Source organism: Euprymna scolopes, chromosome 22, assembly GCF_053919585.1.
Source record: "Euprymna scolopes isolate OS-2025 chromosome 22, ASM5391958v1, whole genome shotgun sequence".
In the NCBI taxonomy this organism is placed as follows: Eukaryota; Metazoa; Mollusca; class Cephalopoda; order Sepiida; family Sepiolidae; genus Euprymna; species Euprymna scolopes.
This window is the reverse complement of record NC_136503.1, coordinates 11140656-11163155: the sequence shown is the minus strand read 5'-3', so window position 1 is coordinate 11163155 and position 22500 is coordinate 11140656. Positions and strand designations below refer to the sequence as shown.

The 22500-nt window shown below is 34.6% G+C and overlaps 1 protein-coding gene and 1 long non-coding RNA gene across 21 annotated transcripts in view; one reads left to right on the top strand and one right to left on the bottom strand.

The window, feature by feature from the left end:
• Positions 1-22500, bottom strand: part of LOC145243887 (uncharacterized) — a 1140095-nt gene that overhangs the window by 139407 nt on the left and 978188 nt on the right. For all 20 annotated transcript variants that reach the window (XM_080106980.1, XM_080106982.1, XM_080106985.1 and 17 more), the window contains 2 exons: positions 8328-8446; positions 4397-4417 (listed from right to left, as the gene is read on the bottom strand). In XM_080106980.1, the coding sequence (XP_079963106.1) occupies positions 4397-4417; positions 8328-8446 (140 nt within the window). The remainder of the gene's footprint in view (positions 1-4396; positions 4418-8327; positions 8447-22500) is intronic.
• LOC145243891 (uncharacterized) overlaps positions 1-22500 on the top strand; it is a 213011-nt gene that overhangs the window by 163964 nt on the left and 26547 nt on the right. Inside the window, exon 2 of the long non-coding RNA XR_013862969.1 lies at positions 13460-13557. This is a non-coding gene — a long non-coding RNA (uncharacterized LOC145243891). The remainder of the gene's footprint in view (positions 1-13459; positions 13558-22500) is intronic.

Sequence of the window (22500 nt, the reverse complement as noted above, 5' to 3'; positions counted from 1 at the left end):
ATTTCTAAGAAAGAAGCTTTGTTCATGGAATCTACGTTTTGATTTAGGCACATATAAGGTGTTGGGAAACTTATTGACGGTGGTTTCAGCTAGCCGGGTGTTTTTTGAAAAAGATTGGCGAGGGGGTACCAGAGAATAGAGCTCAGACAAGCACTTGGCATGGAAATAACGATAGAACAAAGACAGGCTCGCTACGTCTCTTCTGTGGGAAAGAGGTTGCAGGGTAGAGAAAAGGGCACCCCCCACCAAGCCACAAAGTCTATTTTGTACTCTGTCAAGGCAGGATAGGCTGTTTTTGGCAGCTAGCAGCTCCCGCCCATATGTGGCAGCAGTACTCCATCTTTGGACGTTCTTGGCTCATATAGATAGAGAATTGCATCATTAGTGAGATATCTTCTGGTGTGGTAGAAGGATCCCACCATTTTCCCAGCGACCTTGGCCACAGACTTGATGTATGTGTTCCATTTCAGATCAGGAGTAAAGGCCAAACCCAGAAGCTTATCAAAACATGGGACCTCCCCTAGACGAGAGCCATCCATTTCAATTGATGCCAGATGCGGATCAGAGCGTTTGTGATATAGAGATAGGAGCTTGGTCTTAGATGCATCAAAGTTAACCAGCCACCTCTTTCCCCAATGTACCACGCGCTCAAGATCAGAGGAGAGAGAATCAGAGAGAACATCATCATTTACGGCCTTTGATGTGTTGCCATAGATGGTCGTGTCATCAGCATAGATGTCAATGAAAGATTTTAGTATGTGTTTTGGGAGATCATTGATGTAGATCAGGAAGAGAGTTGGGCCCAGTATGGACCCCTGAGGGACTCCAGCATTAATACTGTGGGCCTCTGATTTCTGTCCATCAACCACTACTCTTATGAGCCTATCAGATAGAAATGATTTAATGATTGAGAAAACATTTCCAGTTATACCATAGGGGGAAATCTTGTGTAGTAGGCCTTTATGCCAAACCTTATCAAAAGCCTTTGATATGTCGAGAGCAATTGCCCTAGAAATTAAGCCTTTGTCGAGAGATTCGCTAATCCTATGAGATATAACCGTTAGCACATCTGCTATAGATCTAGCAGAACGGAAACCATATTGCGTGTCACTAAGAAGGTTATTTCTGCTGAGGTGGTTGACTACTTCTCTATTTATTGTGGATTCCAGCAACTTACTCATGACACACAGGAGACTTATTGGTCTGTACTGAGAGGAGGATGACTTTTCACCTGAATTCTTAAATACAGGGCATACTGATGAGGTTTTCCAGGGTGTTGGGAAGCACTTCTCCTTAAGGCAAGGTTTTAACAGTTTTGTAAGTATGGGGGCAAGTTCTGGTTGTAATTTGTTTAACACTATAATTGGTATACCGTCAGGACCAGTTACTTTACTGGAGTCAAGGTTTTTGCTTAGCTTGGCGACCTCACACACAGATATTTGTATGTTGCATCGCGTGTTGTCTGTTATAGGAGGGAATATGGGGAGTTGATGGCCTTCGTCGCACAGGGTAGAATTTGCTGCAAAGTTTTTGGCAAATAGTTGTATTTTATATTACTGTACATTACCCTAGTCGGACCGAACCGGCTTGCTCTGAAGGAGAAAGTTTCATAGGAAAAGCAAATTCACAAGTGGTTCACAGTCGCTTGTATCATCTTTTAAAATTTTATAATATATTTGATTCAAGCCAACAGACAAGCAAACTCATTCATATTTCTATTATTTCTTCGTTACGGTGTTTTCAAAAAAAAAAAAAAAAAAAAAAAAAAAAGGACCGTTTTATTAAAATGGAAAAACAGGATTTTTAGACAGTAGCATTTTAATAGGAATTATCGAATTATCTCTGATTATTTATATGTGAGGGTGTTCCGCAAGTAAAGCCTCCTATTTTTTGTATTCCACCCGAATGGATCAGAGGAGATTGCAAATTGCATTGTTATGATGACTGAACTCATGCATTCATGACCTCAAAGTTCCATCTTTCTGTTGCACATATTGACTATGTGAGTCTCTAAGAAAGTAATCCTTGTTATGAACATGTGTCAGAAGCAGAGATGTGTCATTGAATTCCTAGCAAATGTGAATTGAGAATGTAGAAAAATAAATTCTGGAGCAAAAAATGTTGCTCGTTTTAATGGTACCACTCCCGTCTTTATAGCTTTTCAACTTTTTGAGTTTAAAAATAGGAGGCTTTACTTTTAGAATGACAGTTATACTGTAACACAAAATATCAATTTGTAGATGGATCAAACATTTCAAAAAAGGTAGAGATGACCTTAAAAATAAAAACCCTGTGGCTCAAATTCAGACAGTGTTCAAAGAAGACCGCAGAATCTCGGTTGTTGCACTAGTGAAGGCATTTTTGATTTTGTATATTTGAACATTTTCAATTTTTCATTGAACATTTAAAATTTTTCATTGAACATTTTGCTCTCAGTAAGTTTTATGCCCGCTAGCTACCAAAAATGTTGACTGAAATAACTTCCGTCTCAATAGACGCACATTTCCGTGAACCATTTAAAAATGGAAGTCAATGGAGAAGATTTGATCGAACAACTAATGACTTGAATTATCAATTACTAGCAGGGATACCCGACGTTACTCGAGACACAAGTGTAACATATTTCTATTAAAACTTTTATATCTTTCTCTATTTCTGTCTTTGTTTTCCCTTCTCCCTACACCCTCTTTCTTCTCAGTCCAGCCCATTCCTCTCTCTGAATACATGCACATATATAGAAAACTTGCTTTTATAGATTTCTCAAGGAATGAGTCTAGCAAAGGAATTAACTCGTTGATTAAAAACATGAGTTACTTCCTGTTAGTACATAAAATGACTGAAAAACTGCCCCATGACAAAATCTGCACCAGTTTAAGGTTAAAGAATTTTTTTTTTCTGAGGCAAAAGCGATCAAGAAAATACCAACTTTTTGTGGTGTTTGTTTTATCATTTTTTAGTCTTAGCTGGCCACACACACACACACAACTACCCTTTATATTATAGATGATCCGGAGAGTAAGATCCCATGAAAACTTCCTTCAAGAAATGTTTCCATCATTCGGACATGCATAGAGTATTGTCGCCACATCTGAGCTGGTGCACCAACCGTTAGTCTCTCCTCGAACAAGATCCCCAAAAACTTTCTTTGAACCTATTAGGTCTACCAAGCTCCAGACACTGTCCCATCACTACAATGTTGCATCCCTGTTTGTCTTAGAAGTACTTTAACAATGAACTTGTTGCACTTGTGACTCCTCAAAGTAAAAACCTCTGACAAATTAAGAAGCAAAATCACACCCCTTCACGGTAGAGATCCCCAAATGCCAGAAGTCTTTCTACTTTAATAGCTTTTTTCCATGAACTGCTAACCTTTAGAAATCTCTCCCTGCTCACTGCTTCCCTAACTGCACCAACATGCACAAATTTAATGTGAACAAGCAACTTGTTGTACAACTTCCAACCTAGGATGTCCCTATAAATCTGGACCCTGTCTCAGTAGCAACATGCCTTGTTTTGGGTGAATTGATATACAAAAATAAAAAAGAAATGGTTTCGAAGAGGTTTTGCTCGACAGCAGACATTCCAGTTTAAAAAACTTGGCTCAGAATGTGATAGATACCATTCTGAAGATTCTAGCAGATTTTCTCAAAAATCAAAGACTGATAACTTGAGATGGAAGTGCGGATTATGAAAATGTTTGAAGAAATGAACTTCATATTTTACTTTGAATGAAAAAGGGGGGGGGTTGATCCCTCCGGCTGTTATTAGTCGTTCATTATCTGCTAATCTTTAATCTACCCTCCACCCAAAATATCTCTTGCAATTTTTCATTCTGTTTTTAATGATATTATATTATAATAATATTTAAAAAGGTGGAAAACTCTCGGAAAGAAACTCAACTCTGTACATGGAAGTTCCGTTTGATGTCAGAAAATCAGAGGAAGAAAGTTCTTTAATTAAACGTTTTTCATCTTTTTAACAATGAAAATGATAATATCAATAAAAACTTTATTTCTCCATTAATGTGAATGTAACAGAGCATGGACGCACGTACGCAAATACCGAGTCATGTGCGAAATGACGTCACGGTAAGAAAAAAAAAGAAAAAAGACTATAAAAGGAAGACAATCACGTTAGAGACGGAAGTGACGTCACAGCCGCAATGAGGAAATAAATATCGTTGTTACAAAAAAATGAGTCGAGTTATTTCTTGTCTTGTGTTCCATTGCGACGTACTCTGCTACAACATGTTGGGTCTACCTGTGTAAACGTGTACTACGGTACATCTTTACTGTTCGAAATGAACTGATCAAAATTAAGTGCTGATGTCATCGCTCAAACGGCAAGAAAACAATTTTTAAAGAAAATCTGAAGAATTTCAAAAACTTTTACTTACTTTGGTTTTATTTTCTTCAACCTAAAAGAAAAAAAAAAAAGAAAAAAGAAGATTTAACGCTTAGAAAATAAAGAGAAGCATTTATTGGAATAATATATTTATAAAATAATTTGAGCATTTCGTGTTTGTATGCACGTTATCAATATTCAGTGTCATAAATAAAAGGAAATCATTCAATCAGCCAATGTGGCTATTGGTAATCAAACTGATGTCCCTAAGGGAAATAATTCCGATTTATTTAAAAATCAATTGTTCTAAAATTGAATTTTATCGTTTCTTTCGAATAAAGCACAATTTTAAATAAATACTTTCAAAAAGTGACATTCGTGTTAGCTTAGTGTAAGTTGATCTACCTATTTCTGGAGTAAATAGATTTACCAAGACACAATACAATTATGACTAAGCGTCGTGACAGCTATGGCCACAGAATAGGACGCATACTTTCGATAATTATAAAATTGCATTTGTCTTGACTATTACCAACCTTTAAAAGTCACAACAGTTTTTTGATCTGAAGAATATTTAGTTGACAATCATTTCTATGGGAAAAAGGCAAAGAATATTTATTGTTTTAAAAAGAATTCGCTACAATTTTAAATAAAGAGAAATATTTGTTTTATTTATCTCCTATATAATATTTTGATTGCAAAAATTCCCCTCTGGACCAAAATACCATAGGTTCGCAACAACAGATGCCACATATAAATTTATTATGTCTAAACTATCTTGTGTAACTTTAAAACGCCTTTTTAGATACATTTAGTCGTTACATTAATAAAATCCTACATTTCATCCTAGCGGCAACATCATCACAATCGCTGCCATCTTTAGAGGAAGTAGATTCTCTTTTACCCTCTAAATAAGAAGTCCTCCTACCACCCCTACTCATCACCAGGATTATTTCTGCACTTGCAACAGATATGGGATTTCACCCTTATTAACTGGATCATATACTCATAGACATAACATAATCTTTCCGTTTCCTAATATAAAAATAATAAATTCTCCTTTCTCACATTCCATCGAATCTCATTGGCTGAGAGTTGACTATTCGTTCATTCCAGAATCTAAATCTTATTACAAAAACGAACGCTCCAGTTTCTAAAAGAGGCATTTGTTTTAAATAAAATAAACCAAATACAAACATAATAACTAACTGTGACACATCAAAACATGTTCATAAGTCAAGAATTCTTTTATTTTTTACATTAATAGTATTAATTGGTAGATGTTAATTGTTCATATACAGTCACCCTATCGTGCTAAATCTTTGTGTTTACGTAAATCGTACATGCTGTTATTAAATACTGTTTTTTGGCACCTATTGATGAGACATAATTTCATCTTTTTTTAAAGCTAGATAAATCTTTCTTTTTTTACAGTACAATTAACTAATATTCTTTCTTTATACGCTAAATAATTGTTCTGATACAATTATGTTACCGTGCTAAATCTTTTGTGTTTGCATAGGTCGTACATGTTGTTATTAAATACTGTTTTCTGACACATTGGCACATGCTGATAAGCCATTATTTCATCTTTTTTTAAAGCTAGATAAATCTTCTTTTTATTTTTTTTAAGTACGATTGACTACAATTCTTTATATGCTCAAAAAAAAAAAAATTAAATAAAACAGATTAAGCGATTAATATATAGCCAAGACCTGGATTTTGCCGACGCCTCACACAGTGAACTATATTGCTTGACTAACATTCAATCATAACCAGAAATTGGCAGTTTACATACGTCACAATCTTCTTATGTGTTATTTTGAAGCCTTTAAACTGTCTATTCCTGACTGTAAATCAATGGAGTGATAGTAACAACGTTGCTTCTGCACCATTCCTTTGTGTATTCTAGGCCGAACCTATTCAAGTTTTGAATGACTGTCAGAGTTATCTCCCTTGTTTCTATGCTACGTATGAGGGGCCCTACATAAGTTAGTTAGTGTAAAGTTTGACAAGAGTCACATTAGTACATGTCAGAATAACCTGGGTAAATGTAAATATATCCAGAGACATGTGACGTAATTTGAAGCGAAGGGCAAAGGTCAAACTCCCTGGACAAAGCATAGTCAAACGATTACGATGACGTCACATTTTCAAACGAAAGAAACAAAAAAGTTTCTAGTCACTCTCTCTTGGAAAGCGATATGGATGATACAGTCTTAGAATATAGAAATGATCTAAGCTGAATATTTCCACAAAACTCTGTCCAGAGTTATCTGCTCTTAGTTCCTTTCCTCTGGTTTAAAACTTAGGACTAAGTTAGTAACCTAAGAAGTAGATAATTATTCAGCACAGTAGTCTCTTTCTCCATAAGTAAATAATCTCCTCAATAAAACCTTGAAGAAGTCTTTTTGCATCATTGATGAATAGAAAATTTATTTTGCCTGAGTTAAAAAGATGAGACAATCAACAACCTTATATGATCAAGGCACAACATGAAATGTGGTGACGATGAAAGCAGCGACAATCAATAGAATAAATAACCATCATGTAAACACACTGCACACACATGTATGAAAAAACTTTGGTTTCTTGATTACTCGTAGGTGAGAACATAACTTGTGCGATCATTCGTTAATAAAATGTAACACATACTTATAAAGGGATCAGATATCCTTTGCTCTAAGAAATTTCAGTTATTTGCTCTTAGTTCTTTTTCTCTGTTTTAAATTTCTGTAGGGACTATTGTGGCTCGTCTTCCTTAATGCAAATAAAGTGATTGTCTCATGCATGTATTAAGGAAAAACATGTCTATGTCTCTTTATTAAATTTATCTTGTAGTCTGGAATATCAAGTCCACTTAAAACAAGGTATGCTTTGATTTGATTGATCTTTGAATTTTTAATCGACCATCAAAACCTTCCCCAACTTTGCATGCAATTTCTGTTTTCGATGTCGGGGATAAACACCTGCAATTTTGTTGTAACCAACTAGAAATCCTGAAGTACGATCTTTATAAGCTTTGTGCGCAAGTGCAACTTGCTTAACATAAGAATCAGCAATAGCCTTAACATTCACAGGTTACATGAACTTGAACTAATACATTGAAGACATTGCCCAAGCTGCTGCAAGAAAGGTAGGCTCTCTTTACCATGCTAGAAGGTTATATCTACAAAGTCACTATTTGTCCATGCAAGAAATATTATTGTCACATCTAGACTGGTGCATCTGCCACTAGTCTCTCGCTCTTCGGGTTAAAAAAAAGAGTTGCCAACCTAATAGGTTCCGAGCTCTTGGCCAAACTCTAACCTCTGTCCCATCACTGAAATGTGGCATCCATGTGCCAGACGAACTCAAAGCATTAGTACTTCCTTGCTGTAAATACCTCCGACAAACCACGACAAGCAACAAAATCCCACCTCTACACTATAGATATCCCTAGATGTCGTAAAGCCTTCTACTCAAACTGTTAGACTTTGGAATTCCCTCCTGGGCCTCTGTTTTCCTGACTGTACTGATGTGCATAAGTTTAAGTGTAATATAAACAGACATCTTGCTGCCCAACTCCCTACATAGTATCCCCGCAAATTTGATCCTAAATAGTAGCCCCTTTCGACTTAGTGGCACCGTGCGTTGTTTGGGGTGAATAAACTGTAAAACAATGCGTTTATTTTTTGTTGTAAAAAATTTCTATTAAATGCAAAAAAAAGGTCAAACGAGCTCAAATGACACATTATTCCTGAACATTATGAAAGATGTTTTTATTTTTAGGTATTATTCAAGTAATATAAAGGAGAATAAACCAGCATATTTTAAATTGAAGAATATAATAGGAGTTGTCTACCTTACAACCAAAATTTTACTTATTTTTTCTGTATAAATTTTAAAATGTGCAAACAAATAAAAATTCAAAACTGCATCTTGGGGCAACACCGGATAGTAGGTGCAGCTAGTATTAAAATATAATCAAACGAAATTCTTACCGGTTTAGCATCCATGTTGTCTACAGGAATATCAACCTTGGTTTCGTTTGTTTCTTTGATGACTGCTGCATTTTGAGTTTCTGGATGTTTGATCTTTGATCGGTATATTCCTCCCTCATCTAAAACAATAGAAGAAAAGAAATAAACAATAGTTTTAAATCAATATCAAAACTGAAATAAACATTTATAAAAATACTATTAAAAGACATTTTACTATTTGATGCTATAGTTTAAATAGCGTTTCTAAACCCTTTTTAGCTCAGAACCCAACTGAATCAATAGTAGGCACGGCCAAAAAAATAGAAGAAAAACCAAGTTGTTGCTGTTTTTTTTAAAACGAATTAAAATCTATTAAAATCCATTATTCTTAAGCAAGTTTTTTTTCCAGAAAAATAAAGGCCAGAATTTTATCATATGAAAAGCAGAATAATATAAAATTGTTTCTACTATTTTTAATAGAATTTCAAATTTTCAAAAAACAAATAAACAAATAAACAAAAAACCAAAAAAAAACCAAACAAACACAAAAAAAAATTTAAAAAATCATTCATCACATTTTTTGTCACAATGGATAACATTTAAATATTTTTTTAAAAAGTTTTTTGAATCAATTTTTTTTTCCAGAAAGATAAAACTAAATTATTTGATTACTTACATACAATTTTAGGAAAAGTCACTAAATTATACCATGAGTGGATTGCGAAAAAAATTAATTCTAAATCCCGTTTTTCTGTGAGTCTCACTCGGCAATGCTGCTCTGGAAAATGCCAAGTGAGCTTATCCAATGACAAACCGACTTGCCAAAAAAGATGTGAGCGAGCAGACGACACCAAATTGGAAGAAGAAAAAAAAAAGGAAAAGAAAGGGAACAGTTTCATTGCGCTTTTAAAAAACAAGTGTTTATTCTTGTGACAAGGATAATGAATCATTCTAAACTGGAAGCTATCGTGAAGTTGCCGGAAACGATCCTAGGTTGGAAGTTGTACAACAAGTTGCTTGTTCTGCCAAGAAAACCAGCTGCTGGCAACTGAGAGGAGATGCGTCAAATGCCAGCGGAAGTTTATCCATGAAAAACAAAAAAAACTTAAGTGATTGTTTCGGCTGGAGGTGCAGTAATTGCTAGTGTAGACAATGGACCTCCTTGTGCTATGGCACCTTCTTTCAGCGATCCCATCTAATACAAATTATTTTAACATATTTGTGGACCTATAAAATGGCAACGCACAACAACCTATGGCAAGAGGCCGATATCAAGTCGGATCACACTCTCACTGACTGGAAAAACTTCTTGAGGGATATTTGCCAGGACTTTTTCCTTCGGAACCCCCAGCAGATTGAAGGTCCTGGGCACAAGGTAAAAGTGGATGAGTCTGTCTTTAATAGACCGAAATATAATGTCGGAAGGGTCGTCAAACCACTCTGGGTCCACAAAAAGCTACCCGCTTGAAGAACTTCCTCCTTCTATATTCTCTAAACAATCCTTCTTAGCATAGTTTGCCATCGTCGGTTGTGATCCTTCAACTGGCAGAAACCACTATCCCTGAGGAAATAGCCTATCCTCAGGAAACAAAAAGTTGCTCCCCAAAAGTGTAACCCCCCTCCACCTAGCCCCCAAAAGGTTTTAAAATATAAATACAAAAAAAATTTTTTGCAAAAAGAAATTTTTTTAGCATAAAAATTTACCTTTATCATCGGTTGCTTGCAAAATAAACAAAACTTTTCTTTGGACAAAAAATTTGGTTCATAAAATGAAAAAAAAAAAACAAACTCCAAAATTGTTACAAATTCTAAAAAATACACCTTTTCTTTAAAAAAACAGTTTTACAGAAATGTATAAATCCCCCCCCCCTGCAAATGTTTTGCGGGGGGGGGGGGATTTATACATTTGTTCCTTAAAACTAAAAAAATAATTGTTCATTAATTAAAAATACACACAAAAACAAAAAAATAAAACAGTAAATTTCATTAAATTCTTACGGTAGGTTGTTTATTTTTCATTTTTTTTTTCATTTTTGTATTGACTTCCGTTCACTCGATATAATCCGGCGGTTAGCTTCATCCGCCAGTGGGAGGGGGGGGGGTCAAGCGAGACTCACAAAAAAACGAGATTTAAAATGCAGTAGTACCGCTATTTGGTGAAAAAATAATTTATTGGAACGATTTAAATAAATAAATATTTTATTGTTGAAAAAATAATTTATTAGAATATTTTAAAAATAATTTATTGGTGAAAAATAATTTATTAGAATATTGTTAAAATAATTTATTGCCAAAAAATGATTTATTGACAAAAACTAATTTATTGTCGAAAATATAATTTATTGACGAAAAATAATTTATTAGCATGTTTTAAAATAATTTATTAAATTATTTTTATTAATAAATTTATTTACACAATTTATTAAGAAAAAATAATTTATTTGCAAATAATTTATTGATGAAAAAATAATTTAATGGCAAAAAATAATTTATTGATAAAAAATAATTTAATGGCAAAGAATAATTTATTGATAAAAATAATTTAATGGCAAAGAATAATTTATTGATAAAAATAATTTAATGGCAAAGAATAATTTATTGATAAAAAATAATTTAATGGCAAAGAATAATTTATTGATAAAAATAATTTAATGGCAAAGAATAATTTGTTGATTAAAAATAATTTAATGGCAAAGAATAATTTATTGATTAAAAATAATTTAATGGCAAAGAATAATTTGTTGATTAAAAATAATTTAATGGCAAAAAATAATTTATTGATAAAAAATAATTTAATGGCAAAGAATAATTTGTTGATTAAAAATAATTTAATGGCAAAAAATAATTTATTGATAAAAAATAATTTAATGGCAAAGAATAATTTATTGATAAAAATAATTTAATGGCAAAGAATAATTTGTTGATAAAAATAATTTAATGGCAAAGAATAATTTGTTGATTAAAAATAATTTAATGGCAAAGAATAATTTATTGATTGGGGGAGGATGGTGGTTCATTTGTACTCAACAAAACATTATGTTTTACTATGATATGTTAGACACGTAGGGTCATACTTATACTATCATAGTTTTCGTTGTAAGCTGTTCTTTCCATCTGAAGCGGCATCGCACACTCACTTGTACAGATTGGTGAATATACCTGGCATTTTAGATCGTCTTCAGTAACCTTGTCTAGTACACACACAATAATATTAGAAATTTGTATGGGTGTTTTAATAGCAACGTCTCTTGTGAAGATAACTTTGCTCGGGGCTAACAGACAAGTTTAGTTATTTTTGCTTTTGTTTCGTATCTAAAGAAAATTTTTAAAAAATGCTAAGTTTACTTGCTTTAATTATAAGGCAACTGTCAGGGCCCGTGGAAATTCCACGGTACTTCCTACATTAGTATTGCTAATAAGAATAATATTCCTTTTCAAATAATACATGCACATTAGAGTCAATTTCAATTTATGTGCTAAACTGCAAAATCATAGTTTAAATATAAATAATATTTTGCTAGTATCTTTCCTCTGAAGAGAAGAGAGCATTCTTTGAAACTCAGCAGAATAAGGAGTTTTCTAAATGTTCGCTATGTTTACTTGTCAAATAATGAATTTTTGTAAATCCTCATTTAATTTACAGATTTTTAATATATATATATATATATATATATATATATATATATATATATATATATATGATTGATTGATTGAAAGAGAGAGAGAGAGAGGGAGAAATATGTAAACATATATTGCCCAATAAAACGAATGACTGTTATGTTTCTGCTTTTAAATCATCTGTAATTAAAGTTCAACATGTAAAAAGAAAGTGAAGCTATTGACCCAAGTCTTAAAAAGAGAAAATCAGACAAAACCTTAAGGCATAATTTATCTTCATTCCCTTCACTCAGCGAAAGATGGATGTCAATCTGTGGAAATTATAAAACTGAGACATAGAATTAAAAATGGAAATTTGATCAAATTTTCCAGGCGAATAATATTCTGGGAGATTATGAAATGATTTTCCTTTGATAAATTTCCATGCGATTGCCTCAAATCAATCAACAAAAAAAGAAATGCAGATATGTGTTGTATTGATTTGTCAGTTTCCCGAGAATAGAACAACTGGGAAAACGCAACAAACAAAACAAGAAAATTCCAGAAAAATGAAATTCGTTTGCAGATTAATTCCAGGAAAACTCCACTTTGTTTTGTTTTTTTTACGACAAAAAAGGAATTTTTTTTCTTCTGTTTTATTTTTTAACATTAAAAAAAAAAAATCCCCACAAAAATGTTATGGCTTCGTTCACTAAGAATCGAGTTTTATCAAGTTTCTTCATAATTCCATCAATAATTTGAATTGTCCCTCTTTATTTTATAATCAACATAACCATTACTGCCAATACACATGTGCTAAATCAAATAATTCTAGCACTCAGCATAGTATGAGTATAGCTTTATCTTGGTGGTACCAGATCAGGTTGTCTGAAGATACTGGCTTCCTGACCTAAAATGCACCAAACATTGATGTTATTGTTTTTTTTCCTTTTATGTTATGTAAAGTCAAAAACAAAAACAACGAACGGACAAGGGTGAATTTACAGGTCCACCCTCCTTTTGTCAGAGGATCAACAATTGTCCTTTACAGAACAACCAAACCAAACACACTGAATAAATATTTGAAGATATGTAATGTGGACGTTACACTCAAACCGTGTCGTTATATTTTAACCACTCAGACCCGCACGTTGTCTGAGACTTTGTCGCAAAGGGACAGACAAAAAAAAAGGAAAGAAATAAAATGACTCAGCATTGTGCAAATGAAATGCATTTATTCATGGTTTTTCATTTTCTTTTTTTGAAGATTGTAATGCTGGGTATGGGGCTGCCAGACCAGCTGTAACATTCCTCTGCTTTTTATTGAAACCAACCTAGAGCTCTTTTTAGTATCCTCGCTGTTCCCTTAAGTGCAATTGTCTGGATTTCTCTTGCACTTGGTTCACCAGGAATATTAGTTAGGTAGGACTTCCGGTTCTTCTTCATAAGCCTGGTAGCACCTATAAAAACTGGTATGATTGATATCTCCTTCAGATTCAAGTTTCTTTTCGTATCATAAATGAGACCTTGATATTTGGTCTGTTTCTCTCTCTCAGCTCTGTTCAGACCTCCATCGTTAGCGACAGTCACTTATGCCAAGGTTGCCACTTTTTCTGACTTATTCCATATAACTATTCGCAGCAGCATTTTCAAGGTAGGTGGCTGTAAGGATTACATGCTCGTAATGTATGGTATATAAGTCATTTCCAATTGTTCTTTCAGATTGATGTTTCCAGAACTTACTGCTACACTGGATGTTTAATTTTTTACAGATGGTCCAGTGCTTACATACTCCATCATGTCTCGCTGTGTAGTAGCCATCCCCCAAAAGAACCTTGCAACTTGATACCAGATGACTGACACTTTCCAATTCTGTATGGCAGAACCTGCATTTGTTGCCATTACCGATACCTGCCATCTTCTTAATGTTTTTCCAGAATAATGCATTTCATTATCTTTCAAAAGTCTTTTTAACATTAACGTGTGTTTTACAATGCTCTGCCATAAAACATGTGCTTTTTTAAACGTCACCCCCACCTCATGCTGATCATAGCCAGCACTTTCTCGCCTTCATTTTCACATGTCCATCTTCCCTGGTACACAACTTACTTTTTCCTTTGACCTCGTGGTGTATTCTTATATTTTCCTTTTTCTCAATTTGCATATGTGCTAAGACAGATGTGCTGCTGCTAATATCTTTGCTAATCAGCTATCATAGGCTGCTGCTGATTTTCTCACACGTGCCCATATGCGCTATGTTACCATTAGAACACATCGCTTCATTACAAATATAAACAACTTGAAGCATAAAACCTTTTTCCAAAATGATTGAACTTGCAAAAGGGCTGATATGTCATAAAACAACCAGACCAATCGAAACACCCGGGACAAATAAGCTTAGATACAAACAACTTGAAGTATAAAAAACTTTTACCAAAATTACAGGATTTAGCATTAACTAACTTGAAAAGGGTTGATATGCCGTAAAACAAAACAACTACACAAATGTAACTTTATTCTAATGAAGAAGGAAAACCGATTATTTTCCAAGTTACATTTCCTGATATTTGGAGCTTTTGAAAAATTTCATTACAATGTAGAAAACAACTAAGATAAGAATATAGAAATGTATTTTTTTCCAGGAGATTCTCTATCACTACTACTGTTTATCAAAGCGATGATGCTATTTAACAACATAGTCAGGAAGTGCAATGCCAGAGCCCAGTTGACAGACACACACAAGAAACGCTTAAATCAGTTCGGGTATATTGCTGATAATGACTTGTGTGAGAACTAATGAGCAACTAAATAGTATTTAGCAATATGATAAAGGGACACCATTTATTGTTGCCAGTGAACGATCACTGATAATGACTTGTGTGGCAACTCCTTGTTAGGACATAATAATAATATTGAATTAAACCAGCGGAGATATTAAGAAAAACCTTTGAATGCGGAAACTAATACGCATGAGCCACATAAGCAGGCCTGACAAACTGCTGCAGAAGAAAAACATGAAGAAGCGTTACACGGAACCAAGTACATTGAAGCTGCATATCTATAAGTCCGCTTCCGCATCCCTTTCCATTGCCCTATCACCGCAGTTCCCCTCCCTAACAAAAAAAGAGTGATACCAAATAGCTGAGAAGAGTTAAGGAGGATGTAAAGACCAAGGAGAGACCATTAACTAGCCGTCTGGTGGATAAGTGGGAAGAGTGAGTACTGGGACCTTGGGGAGGCTTATTGTCACTCAAATTCCAGTGGAGACCAATGGCCGCTGCCAGCGAAAAATCAACGGTAAGCAGCTATTGCAATAACACAAATTCATTTGCAAATGTTATCGAAAGAGGTGCAGAGTTCTGGAAATCTGAGGAGACTTGTTGTCACTCAGCTACCAGGGAATGCCACAGACTTAGCACCACCCAAATTCCAGTGAAGACCAATGGTCTTTACCAGCGAGAAATCAAGGGTAAATGGCTATTGCAATAATGCAAAGTCATTGGCAGAGGTTATCAAAAGAGGTGGAGAGTATTGAAAATATGGGTAGACATGCTGTCACTCAGACTCCAAGGAACATCACTGGTTATTATTAGTGACTAATCTCTGATGGTGACATGTGTGAGAATGCCTAGTAAATAATACTACCACTGATGATGATGAGGAGGAGGAATTTAAAATAACGCAAGTCTTTCTCCGCTTCTCCCAACATTGATTTCTTTGTCTCACGTGACTGAAACAATGCTGAGTCAGGAGAAGTACAGTTGTTAATCACGCTACTCCTTATCACAAAAGTACATTTTCAGAGGGTATCCATTGTCTCTGAGGACAGAACGACGAGAGTCAATAGAAAGTGCAATTTACCTTATTTATAATTTGGAAAGCCCTTTCATAGTTATTGGTATTCATACCAACTGCCCTATGCAAATAGGATGCGGTACAAGGGCAGTTTAATTCCGGTGATAGGTATTCAACAAAAGAAAAGGAAGGCCCTTTGAACAAATCTTCCTTCTGACATCGGCAGCAAAAGAAAAAGAGAAAAGAGGACTCACCCTACTCACTTAAAATCTTTATAGAAACTAAAAAAAATAATAATTTGAGAAATCCATTATTTATCCAAAAGAATATTCTCTGATATTCTTTTCATAAACTTCTATCATTTTTCTTTTCTCCATTGTTTTCATGAACGTTTTTCTGTTGTTGATATTGTGTTCGATATTTGTGTGTTCTTTATAGAAAGAAAGGTTAGAGAATCTGCATAAAATCTAAAAGTGTACTCTAATATAACACTTATCAGAGACTACAATGGAAGTGTTCAAAAATCTCTGAATACATCTCTAAAGAAGCTAAACTTCAAATATGCCCTATTTTGAAGAAACTAATTTATGATACTAGCATGCTTCTTGGCATTGCCTGATCATAAGATACCCTTAAATATGAAATTTAAAAAAAAGTAGATATGGAAAAGTATAAGAAGGCTATAGCAACGCAGTGAACCGACTGTTGCATTGGTATAACGCATGAACAAAAATGGACAAACGAAAGAAGTTTTTATTTGCTTTTTTTATTTTATTTAACTTCATATATCCATTTTTTTTAAAAGATAATCACAACACAAATCAGTAAATATGGACTTACTATTTGATGTAACCAGGACGGTAAAGGTCTTAATATTTTGAGATAATATCTCTTTTTCAAAAGAAAAGGGATTAAAGAATGTCCCTAAAAAAGGAACAATATTGAAATATGGTAAGGCGGAAATGGATGTGGGGGAACGAGACAACTGTAAAGCAGAAAAGAGTTTCTGTATTTATATTACTATAGACATTTTCATTTTTTATTTATTCATCTTCACCACCTTTGATTCGAACATGATACCTATGTAGTACGTCAGCTGGCACGGTGAAAAATGAAAGATCATTCTTTGGGGTTACGTTGTGCCATGCTGAGTTTTCCTTTTTTCCAGCGGACAGGTGCCGGATTTATTGATCAACAGGTTTTGCAGCCTTTCACAACGACTGTCTCTTTGGACACTTGCAGGTCAACTGACATGGCAAAATATAAAGTTCATCCCACACCTGGATGTCCACTCAGCCACCTGGTTCTCATCCAGTTGTCCTACTGTTGCACAACTTCTGAGCGCCGACTCTCTTCCTTCCTTGAGAAAATCCATCCACCTGCGCGGTACTATAGTGAGACTATCTGCGTGGTTCTGACAGGATTTCATGAGTTTTACACCGATAGTTAATCCATATTCTTTCTCCAGCAATTTCAGGTTCTGACAGGATTTCATGAGTTTTACACCGATAGTTAATCCATATTCTTTCTCCAGCAATTTCAGGGTTCCTAATTGTTGCCTGATGAGCATTTCACCAGCTCCTCTTGTGTTCACACGTGTTTTTCCAGTGTCAGAAATCCAATGATGCATGCAGGCCAAATCAGTGACCAAGTCTGTCGCTTCCCACGGAAGGGCCAAATTGACTCCTTTGAGTGCTGTGTCGAGTTCAGCTAGGTTAATGTGTTGAGCATTGTTAGTTGAAGCCAACAAGCATCCTCAATGACCATTCCATTCGTTTCCAATGCCACTCCTGGCAACTCACATCCATCCAGACTGTAATTTTTTTACCGTCCAAAGTTTTCTCCAATGAGATCCACTTCTCATACTTTGTTCAAAGTTTCTGCCAATATGTGATAGAAAGACACGTTTTTGATTCTGTCATCCCACCCTTTTGTTACTGCAGTTGCTAGGCGTTTGATAAATGCAACTGCCACCTGGAGCCATCCACATACGGGGAAGTGACCATCGAGTTTCTCACAGAAAGAAAATACACACCGATGGGACAATTCATCAAGGATTTCCGGAATTGGACTTCCTCATTTCCATCGGAAAGTGCCATCTTTTTCTCAGACTTGCAAGCCAAGAAATCTGGCTCTGTTTCTCAGTGTTATCAGATACTTAGAAATCAAATCATAGTCTAAAAAATGTTGTTGCACATGTGATGCAGGAACTACACTTTTATTACTGAAAATATCATCAACATATGCTGATGTGACACTTGAGATCACATGGTCTTGAAATATGATAGCATCTATAACAGACTTCATAATAAGTGACGCCAAATTCAGCTCAAATCCAAACCACATAAGACAGAAGCACTGACCCCTAAAAATAACTGTTTAAAATGGCCATAGCACCTTGTTGACATGGATTTGAAGATATGCCTTTCACATATCCATAAGTGACACATTGACTCCTTGTCACCGCCATTCTCTCAGTTTCTGTGCGCACACTTCTGCATTGGCAGTCAAAGCATCTACAAACTTGTTCAATCTCTAGTGTGAAAACTGATTTCAGTGGAGTTATAAAGTTGCGTTCCGTTCTCCTACAATTTTTTTCAGTACGCACGTCCATTTGCACAGCACACCATCTTTCTATTCGCCGGCCGTTCCTTTTACTGCTTCTTTTGTGCATCTTGCATAATCTAATTTGCATACACTTTGCGTTACTCACATGTCAAATACAAACGCAACATCACCATTTTAGCTTTTACAGTCAGGGAAGCAGGTAGCGGGAAGGGAATTCCAAAGTCTAGCTGTTCAAGAGAAGAAACTATTAGAGTAGAAAGCTTTCTGGCATTTAGGGATCTCAACAGTGAAGGGGTGTGATTTTGTTGCTAAGCAGGTTTGTCAGGAATATGTCAAGGGTGCACAAGTGAAACAGGTCCATCAGAGCACATTCCATTAAAATATTTGTAAAACAGGCACAGAGATGCAACATTGTGGCGATGGGACAGGGGTTGGAGCTTGGTTGACAAAGTGGGACCTATTTGATTGAAAACTCTTTTATGGACCCTATCCAAGAGGAAGAGGCTAGTGGTAGATGCACCAGATGTGGCAACAATACTCCATGCATGCATGCCTGTTACCCTCTATGTGCCAAATATCTATAAGACTATCTCTTAAAACTTCAAATATCTGATTTTAATGAAATTTTAACCAAATCTTATGTAACTAATTCAGATGTTCTACACCGTTTCATCTTCTTTTGACTACAAGACTACGTTACAGCTTTCTATTATTATCTCTATTTAGTGAATTTTCATGATTTTTTTAAATTTTTTTCAGGTGTATACGGATAAAGTTTAACTAGAAGATTACTTTTGACAATATGTCCCATGATTTAGCAAAATTGTAAAGCTATTCAAATCCTGAAAGCCTGCAAAAGACATTACAAAAACCTTAAATGTGAACAGAATGTTTGTGTGAAGAGCACTACAACGTTTCAACTGTTGAGATCAAGATATTTGGTCTATCTTGGCGAGTAGTCTCAGCTTCCCACCATACCAGCATTCTTTTAGTGTTTTGCATTTTTCTAATTCTTTGTGTTATTTACACAGTTTTCTATACAACCCAGTGCTCTTCCTCCAGCTTCCCTTTTCACATATACTCGGTCAGAATCATCCTTTGAGTGTAGTGCATTGTGTATAGTCATGAGTCTCCTGGTCGAGATGCTTGTTCTTTGGTCAAACCTATAAACGGTCCAGAGTATTTTACTAGTGACCATGTGTTTATACCTGTTAATTAGTTTCTACTATATAGTTTAGTTTCGAGGAGTTTTCGTGTTCTGAGATATACTTTACAATTTTCTCTTTCATTTCTGTTGCTTTGATGGTGTCTGTTTCCAGAACTCCCAAATATTTGTAGCTATCGTGTTCACCTAGTGCCCTCATCTCCGTTTAGTTGGGTAGTTCCATGCTGTGCGTTACTTCCAGTTTTCACCTTTTCATGATGAGCAATGCGCACTTTTCTATACCAAATTCTGGTTGAAGATTATTATCATCTCTAGTTTCTTCTTGGTTTTTGTAAAGTTTCAGGTCATTCATGTACATTAGTCGTTCATTCTTTCATCTGTATTAGTCAACTTGTATCCGGTTTGGCATTTTCTTAGTATATTGGTCAGGGTCATCATGGCTATAATGAACAGTAGTGGTGATAAAAAAAATCACTTTGGAAGATCCCTCTTTGTATTTTGATTTTAGTTATACATTGTTCATTGGCTGTCAGTTTAACTCTCCATGTTCTCATTGCATTTTCTATCAAATTAATAATCTTGCCTGGTATTTTGTACATTCTCAGGCATTCTATTATCCATGCTTGTGGGATCCTGTCATATGTTTTCTTGTAGTCGATCCATGCCATTTTTTCTACTTTTTACCTCCTTCAAGATTCTTTAGTCTATGTATAATAGGTACAACCTTGAGGTTCGTATCTTCGTCGTCCCCAACAACATATACCAATTTATTGCATACATCTGCTCTATCTCCTGAGCAATAGAGATTATTTTTTCTGGTATACGATAGAATAATAAAATACAGTGAAAATCTTTCTTTGGCATTTAAGAACAACTGCTTCATAAAGGAATGTTTTGATATACTTATACCACTTAGCAAATATAATACTGTATTATTACTATTATGGCTACTTTAACAAAGGACAGAGAAGTTCTTTTTCCTGGGCAATACTGTGCTTAAATACACCTGTTCTATCTAGGATGTTGAGCACTTTTTGATTACTATATACCACTTACTAAATGTAATACCGTAATCTTATCATTATTTCTCCCATTTAAAGCGCTACTGAAATTAACGAATTAGAATTAAGGATACCACCATAGAACTAAAGCCATATTTTTCAAGAGAAACTTAAGAAACGTTAAATGCTGAGTCAATTCTGGAAAGAATACATGGAAATTACAGTGGGTTTTTTTTTCAACTTATAGCTGGAAAACTCGATCCCTTCCCCAACAAAATTTGCTTCATACCTTTTGAGAGTATTTAGAATTTCAAGAACATTTCCATTCTCTTTCCCAGTTAATTTTATATTAGATGACAATTTTAGTCTTTATGTAGATTCTCTAACTTTCTTTTCTCTAGGTCTCTCACACACACACACACATATTGAGTATTGTATATATAGATTTTGCAATATTTATGCTTATTTTGATTTTTTTTTTACATAGGCATCACCACTTATCAAGGCCAAGAGAGCACTCGAGGATAAGGGTTAAAGAGTGTAAAGTAGAAATTGGACAATATAGTAACCGTTAGTAATGGAAATTCGGTAAATTTGTTAACTTATATGGAACGGCTCATCAAAAACTTGTTTACGTTAGACTTGAAGACAACCATATTGTAGTCAGCTGGAAAGCAGAAAAACGGAAGACAATTCCATAGTCGTACAGTTCTAAGAAAGAAGCTTTGCTCATGGAATCTATACTTAGGTTTAGGCACAGATAAAGAGTGGGGGAAACTAGTGATAGTGTTTTCTGCTAGACGGGTGTTTCTTGTGAAAGATTTTCAGCTTGTGCTATTATAAATTGTATACTCTCATTATATTCTGATCATATGTATACGGCATAAAAACTAGTTCGCGTTAGATCATCGAAATTAAGCAATGATGAAATTGGCCTAGACCAGATTAGTAATTGCCAAAAAAAGTAGAACCTTTATTTTTAAGAGGAGGGAGGCTGATACAAACAAAAACACCTTTCTTGTAATTTTTTCAGGTAAAGAAAGTAATGTAATCAAAACAAAATCCTTCAATCAAGAAAGTTCAAAAGAACCGTTTTCTTTTGAACTTTTTAAATTTATTGTTTTTAGTTAGAACGTATATGAAACCGAAACTATTAACCGGAAACAAATTCTGGCATGCACACAGTTGAGCAATTCTTTGTTTAAGACCACGAATTTATTTACTAATTACTAGAATTATGTTTTTATTGTTAGATGCATGTGAAAATTGTGCCAAAATTGCAGTTTTATCATAAAAGCGGACGTAATTGGAATTTCTCCAAACATTTTTTTTATTAGTGAATTAAAAGATTAAATTATTCAAATTTTGGTTGTTTATTCATAGATTATTGTCCTTGATCTGCCTGAAACTAGTATACATATATTTTTTCCTACAAAGTAAAAAGAATTTCTTTGTCCTTCCACAGAAAATAAAACTGTGTCTAGATAGGTAGATTTATTTGATTTCTCTATCATTTTTTTTAATTTACATGAGTTGCAAAAGATTTCTGTACTCATTACAGTAACATAAATATATTTATGACAATTAAGCAATACAGAGGTTTCCGTGTTTCATCCCTACATGGAAATCGTCAGGCTAATACACACACACACACACACATACGGTAATAAAGTATGAAAAATATTTATTGTAATTAAACTACACAGAGGTGCATCCAGGTTTCATCTCCACAGGGAATCCTCAAGTGAAACACAAAGATATTTTATTACCGATGTTTTTATATATTCCCTACTTGACAGTCCAGCATTGCCCAGTCGTACAATATGCTTAAATATTAGGATTAGTGAATCTCTCGACAAGGCTTCCTTGGGCAATTGCTTTTGACATATCAAAGGCCTTCGATAAGGTATGGCATAAAGGCCTACTTCACAAGATTTCCAGCTACGGTATTACTGGAAATGTTTTTTCAATTATTAAATCATTTATCTCTGATAGGCTCATAAGAATAGTGATTGATGGGCAGAAATCAGAGGACCAGAGTATTAATGCTGGAGTTCCTCAGGGGTCC